The following is an 18406-nucleotide window of genomic DNA, read 5'->3' as shown; positions in this document are numbered from 1 at the left end:
CTCAAACCGGCTATGCATTCATGCGACGGCCTTATAAGTCGGCCTACCTAGTTTATTGGGTGCTCATGTGTCGCAGTGCGCGCATTACAAAATCATTTTGAAGCCAACTCGAGCTTTTGTATAATTCATAGCAAAGAAACTAGAAATTCCCCGAAAAGTGTTTGTGCTGAAATGCCAGTAATCAGGACAGTATAAACAGGAGACTTTTTTTGAGTGTTTCAAATATCAGAAACTGCGAGAAGTTAAAATGTGTGCCTGAACGGCTTCGATTAGAGCGACATGTATCCGAATGTCATAGCGCAACCCGTTTATCCAACATTACTAAGATGTCCGATCGCCACAGTGTCCCTTCCAGCAACCATTCAACCACCGTCTTCCCTTTCTCCGTCTGGGTCGCCTCCTTCAAACAACTCTTTTTTGGTGGAAAACCTTTTAAGGGACCGTGCCGCCGTTGCTGCTGTCGTAGGTCACCACGGGCCGTTTCTCGCTCGTCCCGTACCGTTATGTCCTTGCACGGGAGGCAGCTTAGACATCTCGTGCTCAGCGTGCACAGGTTACACCACGTGCTCAAACATCGGCACAGAATCTCTGTCGTCAGTAAAACGTTTTGAAACACTTTCGTCAGATAATAAACGCAATGATCCACAGCAGTTAAAGTTTGGTGTCAGCGCTATATTATCTCCCACTACAGAGAAAATTGTTACCAGTCGGTCCATTCTATCAACAGGTAAGTTTTTAACGTAGCCGATCCATTCCATCAGTAGGTAAGTTTTAACGTGACGTTTAACTGCAACTCGTTCACAGAAAATAATGGCGAGAGTATGAAACTGTGAGCTACAAAATAACGATCTTTTAAGGGGAATAATTTATGTGTGCTTTTGACATGTCTGTTTGTTTGTTTTGAATTTCGCACAAAGCTACATGAGGGCTATCAGCGCTAGCCGTCCCTAATTTAGCAGAGTAAGACTAGAGGGAAGGCAGCTAGTCATCACCACCCACCGCCAACTCTTGGGCTACTCTTTTACCAATGAATAGTGAGATTGACTGTGACATTATAAAGCCCTCAGGGCGAGTATGTTTGGTGGGATGGGGATTCGATTTGACATGTCGCTATAAAGTGTCTAGCAAAATATCATTAGTGTTAAACATGTTTTTCAGGTCATAGAAAAATAAACATTATTTTAAGCAGGACATTTTACTCTTTAATTTTTACACACACCACTCGTTATATTTACAATCAATTTAAAATACACTTAAAATACACGTAGTTTTCTTCCACTACGTGTATATTCTTAAAGCCTTAATCTCCTTCATGAATGTCTTATCAGTCTTTAAAGACCACCCATCATTGTTTTATTTTTTTCCAAATGGTAAAATCGATTCTGCACATGTGTGGAAATGTTAAGCAGCTTAATTAGTGTTGTGATATAGGTCCTTTTGTCACTTTGCTATTAGAAGTGAGTGTTTCATAAAATGAAAATAGGAACTATATAAGTAGAATATCTGGATACAGGTCTGTGTTGCATGCTCTAACACTAGAAAATACAGTATTCCATTGCATACTGTTAATTTTTAAGAGTGTTACACAGGTGTGTGTTGTACACTATAGTGTTGAAAAAAAAAAGAACTGTGTTGCATTTTCAAAACTAATAGTGTTAAAGTTTGTTTAGGAAATTCGCGCGGGGCGAATTAAGAGCCATCTTCAGTAATTGTCCTTATGTTTGTATGGATAAATTAAAGAAAATACAGCTAGTCAACAGCTCCTACCGCCAACTATTATTAATGCGATTTGACCGTCTCTGGTATAACGGACCCAAAGTGCTGAGTGCGTTCTTGCAGCAACGGGAATAGTGTTAAAGACTTGTATATTCTACACACTATGAAAATGAGATTGAGTAGGGATGTATCAGTTTTATTTTTCATTACATATACACACATATATATATATAGATTATTTTACATTGTTTGCTTAAAGTATAGATTAAAGACTAACTTAAATCTACCTAACTAGCCGTACCTTGTGAGATATTATTGGGATTATGGCCGAAAATATCGCTAATAACGAAGATAACAAATTGATGAAAAATGCGTTCTAATCGGTATATTAAATTAGATTTAATCACTATTTGGTTATTTTTATATCTGATAAGTGTTTGAAGTATTGCTTTGAATAGAAGTTATTTATAATAGGAGACAATTATGTACGGGAAGATATAATCATACTCTGATAGTGGAAAACAGGAGTGTTTTGTATACTCTGAAATTACGAGCTACATAAACACAAGCTACACATTTTGATAATTAAAGCCTGTTTTGTTTTCCACATTCTGAGAATGTGTTGCACAATGAATATATTTAAATATACATCATATAGATAATTTAACAGTAGCTTAAAATATTCCTAATTATCTCAAAAACGAAGCTAAGTACAATTAATATCTCGTGGCTGGACCTCGTATTAGGTTAATGTTTTTGGTTAACACTGATTTATTAAAAATCACTCACGAATTTTGTATCTTATAGAGGGTGTCTGTATATGTGAAATCAAAGAGATCCGTTTAGATATACTACTGTTATGTAGGTATTAAAACACCGGAATATCACGCAACAAACGTTGTTTGGCTATTCACTGCGTTTGCTACATTAATGAATCTTGGAGAAGTGTCAATTTGTTGCTGCTATGCCGTCAGGTGTGTGGGAAGATAAACTATTTAGGGAGCGTTGGTTGAATAGCATTAACACATTTTTCTGTTCCCATCTGGAATATATACATGTGTTTTTAAAAGGTCGACTTGCTGACACGTCCCATAATACGTTTGAATGAGCAGTTTAGAGATGTACTGATAAGATAATGTGAACTTGTAGAATATTCTCTGACCTTTAAGTCATCTGCATATGGTTTGAGTTATTTGAAAGAATGGGATATGCTGCAAATTCTAGACAGACAGAAAAACCGAGGTACGGACGGACGGACAGAAAAATACTTAAGTATTGCCTTTAAATAAAAATTGATTTTAAAATTAAGATGTACTTCATGACGTGTTAGCCGTGGATAATATGGTTATCATTACGCTCCCCCTGAAGCTGTTAAGGCTAGGTGTGACACTTAATTATCCACCCTTCCTAACTGTATCTCACCGAGGATGACCCAAAATGAGAAAATATGAAAAATATACCGATTTAGAAACAGGAGCCGCAGCCCACCTGATAGGCTATCTATACTTCACGTGCGCCAACAAATTACATAACTGTTGATTCATGGGATGTTGCCCTCCCCCCCTCCTGATCAGAAAATAAACGCGCTTTGGGCTTGTTATCCCCATGATGACGACGAACTTTATCTCGTTGAAGTCTGGGGGCTTCATCAATCTTTTTATGTGTGGTTGACGACTTAATTGATGGGTAAACACATACAGATAATTCAATTCACTAGTGAACGTCTAACTATATATTAGAAAAAATAATTGAAAATGGCGAGTTTGTGTTGCGATCTATTAGTTTCATTAAGATATGATAAAAGTGACGTTTTTTTACGTCTTGCACCACCTACAACAGTCTATGTAAATTTATCAAACATTTAGTTACACAAATAAATGGATCCTCTTTCTGACAAGATGATAAATAATGCTTATGGATAATCTGTAAATGTATCAGAAGTTATAATTACTTTGGTTGATAACTACATATAGAGATTTTATAGTTTAAAGTGTTGAATGTACTACCGTATAGTACGGTGTAATAAAACTGACTGCTAATGAGTTGATTCCGAAGACTTAATAAAGTATGTATATCAATTTTCTAAGGAACTAAAATATTTTAATTTTATAAACTTGTTTTCAAATAGAACATGTTATTACAATAATAGCCCATATACAACAAATATATATATATATATATATATATATATGTATACATGGATGTATAGGTAGCTAAACTTACTTGAAAAACAATCAATCCTTGCACTTGAATAGTGATTTTCTCTGTCATTCACGATGTAATATATATATATATACATGGATGTATAGGTAACTAAACTTACTTGAAAAACAATCAATCCTTGCACTTGAATAGTGATTTTCTCTGTCATTCTCGATGTAATATTTCAGAAGTGGAATATTAAAGCAATCGATGTATATATAATTTCACATCAAAAATCATTCAGTTGACTCATTATAACTTCGAGAAGCTTGTTAACTGATCGATGAATGTTAGGTGTTTTGTTCTATCATAAATAATGTAGTTATATATTTTTAGGAGTTATTTGTTTTGGGAAAATGTAGAATTCAATTCATTAAGGTTATTTCTCCAATCTTTTCGTGACATTAAAACAAACCTTATCTTTTATCAACTGTTTGCCCCTGAAGAAGAAAGGACCACCTTTTGAAAGCGCTCGGGTTATAGGGTTTTTATTCATTTTCTCAACTGAGATATTAGATTTTCATTCCTCGATTTATAAGTCAATCTTAGGATAATATTTAGTTAAAATTTCCCAGTTACAGTTGATTTTTAAGGAAATGTATATGTTTCTGAACAGGTTAAACTAAGTATGGTTGATTAAAGTTAAATGGTTGAAAGTATTCTAGAACATCCTTTCATATCAAAAGAACAAATCAACTAAAGCCTGATGATGAAAACCTCCAGACTAACATTCTTATCAACTTTTATGTGCAAAGTAAAATGGAGTATAATAATTTTGAACCTTAAAAAAATCGAACCTGAACAACAACAGTCCAAAACCATCTTTTCAAATACATGCAATTTTTCATTCAAATGTAAGTGGAATTGTTTTTTTTTTACTAAATATCTGATGGAGAGGAAATGGTGCTTTCACTGATAATTGGTTATCTTTGTTTAAAACCTGTATAAGCAGATCCACTTTTTAAGATGACTTTCTATCGAGATGTGTTACAGAGATTGAGTATAAAAAATAATCAGTGAAACTTTGAGGAACCAAAATTAATCATATAACTCTTCATATAATCGTACTCTGTTTTAGGACTTTCTTCGTGCACCAAATAGGATAGTAAAGGATTACTTCAGTTGAAAGAAATGTTGCTTTAATGACAGTATGTTTTAAACGTGAGTTAGTTTTGATTGTACATAAATAATTTATATAACAAGCTTTATTTACTCTTATTTTTTTTTTCATATTCTGTTCCACATTTCAGAAGTTACACGAAAAGGAATATAACTAGATGTAAATGTTTTGAAAAACGTGTGCAGGAATAATCTCAAATTTCGTACGAACACTGTGGATCAAACCCGAATAATATTTTTCATATTATCATAAAACTTTAAAGCTATTAAGACAAGCGTAAGGTTTGACTTTTCATGATATCTAACTTCACAGTTATCGAGCTCAAAAACAATTTTTTAGTTACTAACCTACAAACTGCTATAATGCAAATGCAAGTTCCTTACATAAAGTTAAGCCAAAATGACAAATTATTTCGATCTGTTGTTTATATCTTAAACCGTACTCTTGTTTGCATTTAAAATGATATTCTTTTTTATAAAATGAACACCAAGTTTATATCACAAATCTTATATATCTATATATGCTATATATATATATATATATATAAATCTTTATATTTTTGGCAAAAATATAAACAAGTAACTCCAAATGTTATGAGGGTAGATCGTGCCAAGCCTTGAGGTTAATGGAGGAGGATCGTGCTTAGCTTAGTGGTTAGCGCTCCTGACCTGGTGGTTAAAAAATGCCGTATTCACTTTGAGGTCGTGGGTGCGTTATAAGAGTGATGGTCTGTTCCTCTATTCGGTCAGAGAAACGCAAGAGTTGGCGGTGTTGATTAGCTGCCCTCTATATAGTCTATTAATTTAAATTAAAGACGACGTTGCTTTAGGCGAAATTCTGAAGCACAAAAAGTTCAAAACACAAAACAAGGAATTTCTACTGTGGTTATCTGAAACAGGATGCAAGTTCGGATGCAGAGTACAGATAACTCATTGTGCTTAACAACAAACAGTATCGTAAATGAAAGGACATGACGCTTAGAAACAATTTAAATCTATATAGAAAAATCCGATAAATATCGGTTGCTTTCCTTCTACTTGGCAGTTCACAGTGAGGGTCGGCAGCAAATTGCGTTAGCAGCTTTGTCATAAACAGAACAAACCTTTTAAATCCATGCCACACTTGATATTATCGAAATATTTGGAACAGAACAAACCTTTTAAATCCATGCCACACTTGATATTACCGAAATATTTGGAACAGAACAAACCTTTTAAATCCATACCACACTTGATATTACCGAAATATTTGGTAAAGCACTGAGCTATATAATTATTTTTCTTTTATTCCGGCTTAGTCGTTTCGAAAAACAAAATGCATAATTTTGCCATATGATGTATACTTTACTATAAACGAAACCTTATTATTATTGTAATGATTTGTTTTGTGGCTATGACATATGACGCTATGGTTTAACTTATTACACATAAACCTTTAATATTGATAATGAAAATTGATCCAGTCAACAACTGGCCAGTGTTTCTTGATCTTTTCTTTTATTGGTTCTATGCTATTCAGCCATCTTTATCAATTTACTTACTATGGTAATCCGTATAATGTATTTACATGTTATCCCCCTTTTCTTGCAGCTGAAGTGTTGTCATTAGTCTTAATAGTTATCAACGTGACTAACTTGTCTATCGTGATATTTGGATACTTTAGCTAACAAAATGATATCTCAATTTATGTTAAATTTATTGAATCTTCTGTATAAACAATTAGTTCAACTTAATGAATCCTTTATATAAACAATTAGTTTAACTTACTGAATCCTTTATATAAACAATTAATTCAACTTAATGAATCCTTTATATAAACAATTAAACTTACTGAATCACCTATATTAATGCTTAAAGTTATTGAACCCTCTACATAAATATTTAGTTAAACTGGTTGGATCCTCAATATAAACAATTAGTTTAATTTACTGAATCCTTTATATAAACAATTAAACTTATTGAATCATCTATATTAACGCTTAAAGTTATTGAATCCTCTGTATAAACATTTAGTTGAACTGGTTGAATCCTGTATATAAGCTTTTGATGTTATTTAACAGCATTTTAAGGTGGACGCCTCACTTTAAGAGAATGAAAAAGGTATTTTCAAGGAATCTGTTTAAGATGTAACTTGAAAATATCAACATCTTTTTTAAAACTTAAACAAAGGTGTTGATCCGAAAAATTCTGTTGTAAAGTATCTTTCTGTATAATTATAAATGTTTTTGTATCATTATAGTATAGCACAGCGCGATATTTTGACTAGATCATTCTAACCATATCTTACCTTTAGTCTTTACGTAAACGAAGTGAAACTTTGGATTATTAATTGTTGTCATTGTTTTGTCAAATGCAACAAATCTTTCTCCAAGACAATGCGCTAACATTATTACAGAACGATTGTTTAAAATAAAACTTTTGAAACATCTAAAGACTTGGAGAAAGGGTGGTAAACATAACGATTCTGTTATTTTTTCCTGTTATGATCATTAACCTGAACGAATACGATGGCCAAGTGGTTAGGGCGCTCGACTAGCAACGAATCTCCGTTCCACCAAACATGCTCGCCCTTTCAGTCGTGGGGGCGTTATAATGTGACAGTCAATCCTACTATTCGTTGGTAAAAGAATAGTCCAAGAGTTGGCGGTGGATGGTGATGACTAGCTGCTTTCGCTTTAGTCTTTCACTGCTAAATTAGGGAAGGCTAGTGCAAATAGCTCTGGTGTAGCTTTGCGCAAAATTCAAAACAAACCAGTGATAACACAGTATAAATATGGAATGGTCAGAATATAGCACTAGCCAATACTGAATGATTCTAGTTATTTCTCTTCTAGATGTAAGCAAAAAGGGATGATATTTGTTATACGTAAACCTAAAAGAAGAATTATCCACTTTATTAGTTATGTATTGCAAAACAACAGAGGGCATATTAATGTTGCATCACGGAATCTAACAAATGTACCAAGTGCACGCCATCCCGAGGATCGTTTAGACACGCTTCTTGATACACTAACGCCAAGTTCAAACGAAACACGAAACACTGACATAGGTAAGAGACATTTGATAGAAGAGTCCAATTTTTGAAAGAGCTCGAGCTTCTGTGTCAATTTCAGTATATGCTTTTTTCAATGGGGTACTGAATTTGTGGACCAAAGGCCCAACATTTCCAGAAGCAAGTTACCCCACCTTTTAATTTCCATTACAATTTTTGAATATTTTTATTAAATATCTAAACACATTTTTCCTATATTCATGAAGAAGAAGCAAAGTGCATTCTTCGAAAGTTGTTGCATGTATACTGTAACATTAATGACAAACTTGAGGTTCTATTAAATACCTCATATTGTAGTTAAAAGTAATGCTGTTGATATTTTACTTAATTTACTCAATGTTACTTATAATTTTTGCAAAATTACGACGGTGTTCTAATTATACGAATTTACTACTTTAAGTATGCAGAGGTAACTAATTGATATTTTAAACGGATTTTCCATCATGCTTAACTTACTTTTTAACCATCATACATCAAATCTGAACAAAAAGAATATGAGAAATATCAATGATGATTTTTGGAACGTTCCTATTTTCTTTTTGTAAATCTTGAGAAAATAATCTTTGAAGATTCAACAGTTTTATTACATCCATCGACATAACGACAGCTGTATGACACATACTACTAGTTTTAAATATTTCATATAGATTTTAAATCATACGTTATTTTTCTAAGTTCCTTTTAGGACATGTCTGAAAAACACAGTTATAAATCAGCTGAAGTTAGACCATAACTGTGGGAACTCCAATGATTAATTTAATTTGATGACTGATATATATACTGCCAAATCTGAGAAGCTTGGAAATATGATTGGAATTTTTTCAGTACCAGTATATACAGCTTATTAATAAGTGAATTATATATATATATATATATTGCTTCTCTTAAATTGAATTTACTGAAATAACATTTTTTTTTAGTGAATGTCAAGTTAACGACACTGCACTCCTGATTTCATAGTCTATATATATATATATATATATTTCCCATGTTAATCATGAGAGTCATACATCATCATTTAATCATTATATTTAAGAATATTTATTTATTTAAAAATATTTATTAGTTATATTTGGGGAAATTTACAGTCTTTCCATTTTTTTTCCTTTTTCGTAGCGCTCTCTTTCGTGTCTTCTTTTTTTGACAGATTTTCCACTTCTGCTGATGTTTAAAATGTTATTGCATAGTTTAATATGAGAAATATACATGTATATAAACGAAACCTCTGTGTTTAGTAAAATGAATACATTGATTTTAAGGGTTTCTTCTGCTTTATCCGTAGAATAGACGTTTCAGAGGAACTCACGCAAATATGAACTTCATAAGCATAAGATGTCGTAGTCCTGATAAAGCAGCTCTTTCGTCTTGTGCTTTCCTTGAGATAACTCTCCTATTAATTCATAACTATGATAGTGAAACTACTGCGTATCAAGGTAGTAAATGCTCCATAACTGAGGAAGACAGAACATTGATCTATCGAAACATGTAGTATGTTCTCACATAAATTAGTCACTTCTTTATGCTTCTAAACCGTTGTTTGTCAACTTATTATTGTATTAACGTAATGTGCTTCCTTACTCACGTATATTAGATTCTTCTCAAAAATAACAGTCCTGTAAGATCAGAATCTCCATTTTCTAAAAGATGATTTTCCATGAACCTAAAATACCTTATTATGAAAAATAGACGTTCAAAATCACCACATATGATTCTTATATAAATGTAGTCCCTAATAACACGTTACGTTAGGTCATCATTTAATAACAATTACCATGTGATAAATAAAGTTTATACTAACATCAGGGTTTTAAAGTTCACCATTAAGCAACAATTACCATGTGAAGACCAGAGTTTAGACCAGAATCAGGTTCTAACAGCACATCCACAACGTTTACCATCTGAAGACGAAAGTATTCATCCGCATTGGGTCTCATAAGTTCAAAATTATGCAAAATAAGTATTTGAGAACTGGCGTTACTACCAACATCAGTGTTGGTAGTAACGCCAGTTCTCAAATACTTACAGTTCTACCGTGATAAGGTTTAGACCTTATCACGGTAGAACTGTAAGTATTTGAGAACTGGCGTTACTACCAACATCAGACCTTATCACGGTAGAATTAAGTATTTGAGAACTGGCGTCACTACCAACATCAGACCTTATCACGGTAGAACTGTTTGTTTGTTTTTGCATCTCGCGCAAAGCTATTCAAGAGCTATCTGTGTTAGGCATCCTTAATCTTGCAGCTAGAGGGAATGCAATTAACTAACTGCTAACCCTTGTCAAATTGAATAGTGAGATTTGACCGTCACTCTTATAATGCACCCACGACCCCAAAGTGCGATGCGCGATGTTTTTCGGCGGTAACGGAATGAGAACCACAAAATCCCAGATACACAGTCTGGTTCACTAACCACTGGACCACATTCTGGCCATTAGTGTAGAAATAATGATCCTATGGAAGTGAAGAATGCTGTTGATTTTTATTACAGGATTCTTTCATATGCAATTTCAACCATTTGCGTTTCAAACATGTTTCAGAACTCACAATGCTGAAATTGAGAGTTCGATTTCCAGCGATGTACAAAGCGTAGATCGCTCATTGAGAAGCTTTCGCTACAAAAAAAACAACAACAAAAAACTGCATTTTGAAAAAAAAACAAAAAAAACGTTAACTTTCAAAGTGTTTTGACATTCTCTGCCAGATTTTTATTGAAAACGGTGACTTTTGAGAGCCTTACAAAAACAAGAAATAAAGATTTAATTTATATCTTAACAATGTCTATAAGTTAACATAAAATCACTTAGGAATGTTTTAGCCCCATAAATGTAAAAGTATATCACAAAAAGTTGATACTTTACGTTTCATTGTATCGTGTGTACAGGCTTAATGCCAATATGGGGCTATTTAGTTGTTCCTGAGAACTGAATTTATAACCCATTAGGATATGAGAAAAAGACCATGTTATTCAAGGGCTCACTCACATAAAATGACCACAGTTTTGAAAGGATAACACGTTATACCACTGATTCGCATAATCCGTACTTTGAAAATGAAAACAAACTATTAACCATCTTAAGGGGGTCTGTCTACCTTCTTCTCCCATGACCCTGTTCTAAGCACATGCACTGTTACTACGGTTCTCGTTTCCTAGCCATAAAGTAGTTCGCACGTGCCATTTAGGGCTTGAGAATTATTCTTTCAACACGTGCAGCCTACGTTCACCAATACTTTTGTCATATTTCGGTTCTAAAGATAACGAAATTGGCATGTGTCGTTAAGATGGTCTGCTAGTGGGTGCTGTTTTAATTAATATGAACAAAAGTTAAATGCTTTGAGTCAATCTGACGGTGGTAGAAACATTAATTCAAATTAGTACTATCGGTAGCGAACTGAATAAGCTGAGATAAGAACATCGGTGAAACAGATTACAATAACGTGTTATATCTCGCTAAATATTGTCCATTCGATGCCCGTTATAGCTGGCTTTTCACGTATTTCTACTGTTTTGTTGAAAATGGCCACGTTTGCTGATTGTTAGTACTACTATTACTACCATTAATACTGTATATTAATACCAATATTTTGTTTATCCGTGTACTGTGTGTTTACTGATTATCATTATCAGTTGTAACTGTCAGCACGGTACTGTATTTTAATACCAATATTTTGTTTAACTGTGTACGGTGTGTTTACTAATTATTATTGTAACTGTCAGGTTGGTTCATGTTGCCCGACATGGCCAGATGGTTAGGACGCTCGACTAGCAATTTGAGGGTCGCAGAGTCGAATCTCCGTTCCATCAAACATGCTCGCCCTTTCAGCCGTAGAGGCGTCATAATGTGACGGTCAATCCCACTATTCGCTGGTAAAAGAGTAGCCCAAAGGTTGGCGGTTGGTGATAATGACTAGCTGTCTTTCCTCTACCTTTCACTGCTAAGTTAGGAACGGCTAGCGCAGATATCCCTCGTGTAGCTTTGCGCGAGATTCAAAGAAACAAACGGTTTGTAAATATTATGTCTTCTATTTTCTCAGCTGCCAGTACAATAATCGTATGACCCGGCATGGCCAGGTGGTTAGGGAGCTCGACTCGCAATCTGCGGGTCGCGAGTTCGAATCCCCGTCACACCAAACATGCTCGCCCATTCAGCCGTGGGGGCGTCATAATCTGACGGTCAATCCCACTATTCGTTCGTAAAAGAGTAGCCCAAGAGTTGGCGGTGAGTGGTGATGACTAGGTGCCTTCCATCTAGTCTTACACTGCTAAATTAGGGACGGCTAGCGCAGATAGCCCTCGTGTAACTTTGCGCGAAATCCATAACAAACAAAACAATAATTGTAAAGTGTTTCTTATTTAGTTGGATGTTTATTTTGCTCTTTAATTTCACCATTTTATATTAACTATACGTATAAACTGTTTATATCTATGCGCCACTAATCGCTTTTGGTATATGATTTTAAATATCTAGATTGTGGTTAAACAAATTATAACAATGATATAGTATGTTTTGAGAGTTAAATCGGAGATGTGTTGTTCAATTTTAAGCGTACAGCTACTTTCAAACTGTACATTACTTTAGACCGTAAGTAATAAGTATTAGATATTGTGTTCATATTTGAAGTGTATATTCTGTTTAAAAGATGTTTTTATAATAGTGGACATTCATTCGTTTGAGAATGCGTAAGAAGCTGCATTAAACTGCAGTAGCTGGGAGACGTTTCGAATTGCTGAAGCACAAATCACATTCAGCTGTGGTAGCTCTGTCTGCTACGGTAGTTCGAACTATTAGTTTATTGTAGCTCGGCGCACTATCCAAAATAACGTGTGTACTTCTTATTTTGACTCTAACAAGTTTGAATATTAATACTTCATGTTTTACGATTTAGTGAAGGGAAGTATTTTTAACATGTTAAAAACAGTTCAAGACACGTAACTTTTGGTAAAACAAAAATCGTTCAACGTTGCTATTGGAGAAAAGAATAGCATTAATAACGACAACTATTTTATACTGATAATTTTACCATTATTTAAATGACTATTAACCAATAACATGGCCGATTCTACGTTCATAATACTCTGAATTTCAAGTAGAAGTTGCTATTGTGAAGTATTAGTAATACCTGTATTACATGTATTAGTAATACCTGGCAATACAGTGAAATTTAACGTTATCATACGTTCATCTTATGTATAAATGATGTGGACTAATCTGTAATAGCTCCTTGAGATCTCGAAATAGACAGTTGCTAAGATATTAAAATATTAATTTAATTAATTAGATCCAGTTGATTAGTTTAGATAAAGTTGTACAGGTAATACAAGGACGAATTGTTTATTTGTTTTGAATTTCATGCAAAGCTACACGAGGGCTATCTGTGACTATCTGTATCTAAGACTAGAGGGAAGACAGCTAGTCATCACCGCCCACCGCCAACTCTTGGCTACTCTTTTACCAATGAATAGTGGAATTGACCGTAACATTATAACGCTCCAAGGGGTGAAAGAGCGAGCATGTTTGATGGGACGAGGATTCGAACCCGCTACCCACAGATTGCGAGTCAAGCACCCCAACCACCTGGCCATGCCGGGCACAAGGATGAAACTGATAAAATTAAAACATTTGAGGTGCCCGTTGAAAATCAGGGTTTAATCGTTCTTTTACGTCACGATTTCCTATAATCTTGGCCAAAGTGTTTGCATATTCTGTAACAAATAAAATCATTATTATTAAGAAAAATTACAAATACACTTAGTGCTGTCTAACTAAGAAATGCATCTTATATTAAACATCTACATATGTAATTTGTATAATGAGACAGGTTCTATGGACATCATAAATGACTTATTAGAAGAACAAACAATTTTATCAGACACCTGTAAAAATATGTTTAGTATTACACCTATCACAACAAAACTTTAGCAAAACATGTATAATGACAAAATATAACACCAAATTATTATGAATATCGTCTGCAACCTTATATCAGTTGATATTAAACATTTAGTACCTTGTTGATCCTTCTCGCACTCCAATAACTTCCGCAAGGCGTAGTGGCATGCTGTCGATGATGAGGTTATTGATGTAATTCACTGTGATTTCATCACAATTTGGCACTAGAAGGCACTGAAACTCTGCTCCAGTAGCTGGTTCAGCGTTGTGATTAGCAATTTTCCGGTTCAGTTCTGACGAACAGTTCTCAATGAGATTATAATCTGGAAACTTTGCAGGCCATGGCAATCTTGTAACGTCCTCCTGGTCGAGATAATCCTGTATAATACGCGCACTGTGGGCGGTGACATTGTTATCCTGGAACACAAGGTTATTGCCAAACCCTGCTCTAATATATGGCAGAAATACCGTCTCCATGTAATGCCTGTAGGAGACGCAAATGATATTCCTCTGGAGAATATGAAGAGCAGTTTTTCCACCGTGATGAATAGCTGCCCAAACATGAACTGCACCACCTCCTGTGCGTTTCCTGTGGGAAAGACAGTCTTCCCTCATCTGTTCTCCAGGCAAACGACGAACATGAATCCTACCATCAGCTTTAACAAGCCAGAAGTAGGACTCATCTGAAAAGATAACATGTCGACAGTGTCCTAACTGTAAGTTGGTATGCTGTCTTGCCCAAGTAATACAGTGAAGGCAGTTGAATTCTGGTTAATATCGGTTTGCAGATAGCTCTTTTTGAAAAATAACCTTGTTTGGTCAGTCTCCTATTCACTATTTTCCTGAATAGCCTGGAATTAATTTGTACGTGCCATTCCCGTCGTAAGGTGTTGCAAGACTTCTTTCAACCTTGACGTGTTAACTTGTTAACACGGTCATCTCGGGCAGTGGTTTTTCGGCGTCTACCAGTAAACTTTCCTGCAGCAACATTTCCTGTAATCCGATGACGTTTCAGGATTCTGGATACAATACACTTGTGGTACTCTACTGTTCTGGCAATGTCCGTTTGTTTCATAATAGTTTTGAACAATCGAACATTTTGACGCCCTTAAACTTTTGGCACGTGACAAGGCATGACTCTACATCAAGTACAGAGATATTATCTGAACAAAGCATTGATCTGTTTCGAAAAAAATTATATCTAAAGCACAACCTTTTATATAAAACAGGTGTTATGTGTGTTCTGACGAACAAATGCTCAAAACAACTTATACAGACCAGATTAACAACTCGTATATGTTTTTCCGATCATACGTTATCTTCTTTGTTACTCTTCGGGCATTTACTCAATAACTACTCCATGAATGTAGACAATAACATCAATATAGAACAGTATGCAAACATTTTGGCCAGTACTGTATTTTTATATCATTATTCTGAAAGAGTAAATAATAGCTTAGATTGATTCAGTAACTGGTCTAAGGGAGAACTGGATCTCCTGAATAGACGCTTTAATCTTTTTTATCATCTATTATGATGGCCAATCTATTTCACGAAACCGAAAAAAAAATATGTTCAGTAATTGGAATAATGTTTGAACCAGTAGTTTGGCTATCAGCGTTTTCTTATTTGATAGGTAGCTAAATAATGCACCGAGTGCATGTTTGTGGGTGTACTGCAATGTTCAAAATGAGATGTCTTTAAATCGCACATGAAACCAAGCAGAATTTCAACTTCAGAAATTATTGTCGAGATATTGTTATTCTCTATTCGTTAAACATAAAATTTATGTGTTTCAATGAACCACAGTTAAAATTATGTTAAATATGAGATACGAATGTTATCAGTAGAAATAATAAATGGCATTTAGAAGAGAGCTTCGTGAGAAATATTAATAGAAATATCTTTTCTTCCGCAAATTATATTTCGCATATGATGGAAGTTGTATACTTGAAATTATGAAGCATAAATCTGGCTAACTTTGTGTCGTGGTTGTTGTACATTTACATATCAACTCTGTGGTGAAATAATTAAGAAACAGACGAGGACTATAATTGGTTATAATTTTAATAAATGAGCAGTTTTCACCTCGGTGAACAGGATTTCTATGCTACTAAGATTAAATTGAAATAGTTGAAACTATTAAATAATGTCTTACATTTCCGAAAGCGCTCTGACAAACGAGCAATAAAGAACATATTTTTACGTAGCTAAAAGGCGTATTTATGACATGGTCGCATAATTTACAACGTTATAACGGATGCAAGCGGTTTTATTAAAAATCATAATCGTGTATCATCTCATTAGCGATCGGTGACTGTTGTGAGTTATGACGCTATAGATATACGTCAGAACATAAGAAGAATGGAATGTTCGTAATATTTTCTAATGTATTACGTCAAATGAACGCAATGACGAATAGTAATTAAAACATTAGTGAAAAATGAAATTTTTTAAAATTTAGAATAGCGTTCAAAATTAACAGCTCTCATAATATGTATAGCACCTCCTACAGGAAATTCATTGAATGACTAAACTGTGATAGTACGGGTATCATTGTCGGATATTGATTGTACAAATATATATATAAACGATTTTCTTATTTGCTTGAAAAGTTCAAGTTTGCCATAAAATTCAACGTTAATGAACAAAAAAGACAAAGATGAAATTAGAACACTTATGTCAGTCTATCTGTAACAGACATTTCACTTTCGATAGCCGAATCTTAATTTTACGGTGAATCTACGAACCTTAAATTTCACCATAATATAATCAATAATTTTGTATGTTTTCGTTTAGCAGAAGGTTCAACCTCTATCCTTGGCAAGCTGTTTACGATAATAATTGATAATAATCCGTTATATAAAGTGCTTTTCAAAGTTAAGGATCGAGATATAAAAACAAACTTAAATATTTTCACATGGTTCTTTCAGAACTTAAGCTGTATATTTCATTTTTGAATTCTATTTTTTATTGAAGATCAGTACACCGGAATCGGTAGCCATATGTAGTGTTTAGAATGGTATTTGGAATTTTCAATTTTAACAGTACCTTTTGCGATACCTAGACTAACTAGCCAGGTCAGACTGCATAGTTCAAGATAACCTGCCCCCAGTGGCACAGCGGTATGTCTGCGGACTTACAACGCTAGAAACCGGGTTTCGATACCCGTGGTGGGCAGAGCACAGATAGCCCTTGTGTAGCTTTGTGCATAATTAAAAACAAACAAACAAACAATCAAGATAACCATTCCTAAGCTAGAACCCCTGACCAGAAAAAGTATAATCAGTAGTCATAATTTACAGTCTACGAAGCTACTCTTAATAAACTGTGATAGACTGTTACAGTGATAGCGACACCACATATGAAGGAAGGGTTCGAAGCTTGGACCTTCTGACCGCAACACGGTGCGTTAAACCACTAGGCCACGTCTGGTCCTGAGTTTTTAGAAACTAACTTAGCAGAGGAAATTGACTTGATAATCCATAGATACTTTTACTTTAACGTTTCGCAGAGTGATTTTACAATACAGATTGGAGGCCCGACATGAGCTGGTGATTAGGGCGCTCGACTCGCAACCTGACGGTCGCGGGTTCGACTCCCCGTCACACCGAGCATCCTCACCATTTCAGCCGTGAGGGCGTTATAATGTGAGGATCACTCCCACTATTCGTTGATAAAAGAGTAGCCCAAGAGTTGGCGGTGGATAGTGTTGACTAACTGCCTTCCCTCTAGTCTATCACTGGTAAATTGGGGACGGCTAGCGCAGATAACCCACGTGAAGCTTTGCGCGAAATTCAAAACAAACCAAACAAATACACAGTGGACTAACCTTTACTTAATTTTGTTTCTGCTTATCGTTTAGGTTACAACGTCAAATCTCGTTTTATAGTCATGCTTACGTACTACTTACATAAACTCATACGTTTATACAAAACAGATGAAAAGTTAATAATATATATTTAATAAGAACAATAATAAAATAACACAATCTTTGGGTTACCCTATATAATAGACAAAACTCATTTTGTAGTGTTAGCATTAGATGACTAAATATACCATATTATCATTTATTATAGTTGAACTTGGTCGATAAATTACATGTTATTTTGTTGTTGTCCTTTATCCATCACCAGATCATTCAACGTGATGATTTGACTAAGTTGTATCGAAAATATGTTATTCATCTATCATCCGATCATATATTTAACGTCGAGTTTATCAAATGGCTCTATTTTAATACTACCATACCTTGTTGCACATAGATAAGTTTACACTAGAAAAACAACAACATGTATTAAAAACAACATAATCATTTCGACATAACAACGGAACACAAAAGCGTTGGCTGACGCACGTTCTTCTTGATAAATTTTACAAAATGTGTGTGTGTATATATTTATATATATATATATATATATATAT

General features: G+C 34.4%; 1 protein-coding gene across 1 annotated transcript in view; it reads left to right on the top strand.

Annotated features, from left to right (window-relative positions):
• Positions 1–226: 226 nt before the first annotated feature.
• LOC106461206 (homeobox protein DBX1-B-like) overlaps positions 227–18406 on the top strand; it is a 33786-nt gene continuing 15606 nt past the window's right edge. The window contains exon 1 of the mRNA XM_013921005.2: positions 227–727. Coding sequence (XP_013776459.2) covers positions 280–727 — 448 coding nt within the window. The 5' untranslated portion in view covers positions 227–279. The remainder of the gene's footprint in view (positions 728–18406) is intronic.

Source organism: Limulus polyphemus, unplaced genomic scaffold (assembly GCF_000517525.1).
Source record: "Limulus polyphemus unplaced genomic scaffold, Limulus_polyphemus-2.1.2 Scaffold37, whole genome shotgun sequence".
NCBI classification, from domain to species: Eukaryota; Metazoa; Arthropoda; class Merostomata; order Xiphosura; family Limulidae; genus Limulus; species Limulus polyphemus.
This window is presented reverse-complemented; position numbering and strand designations above follow the sequence as displayed.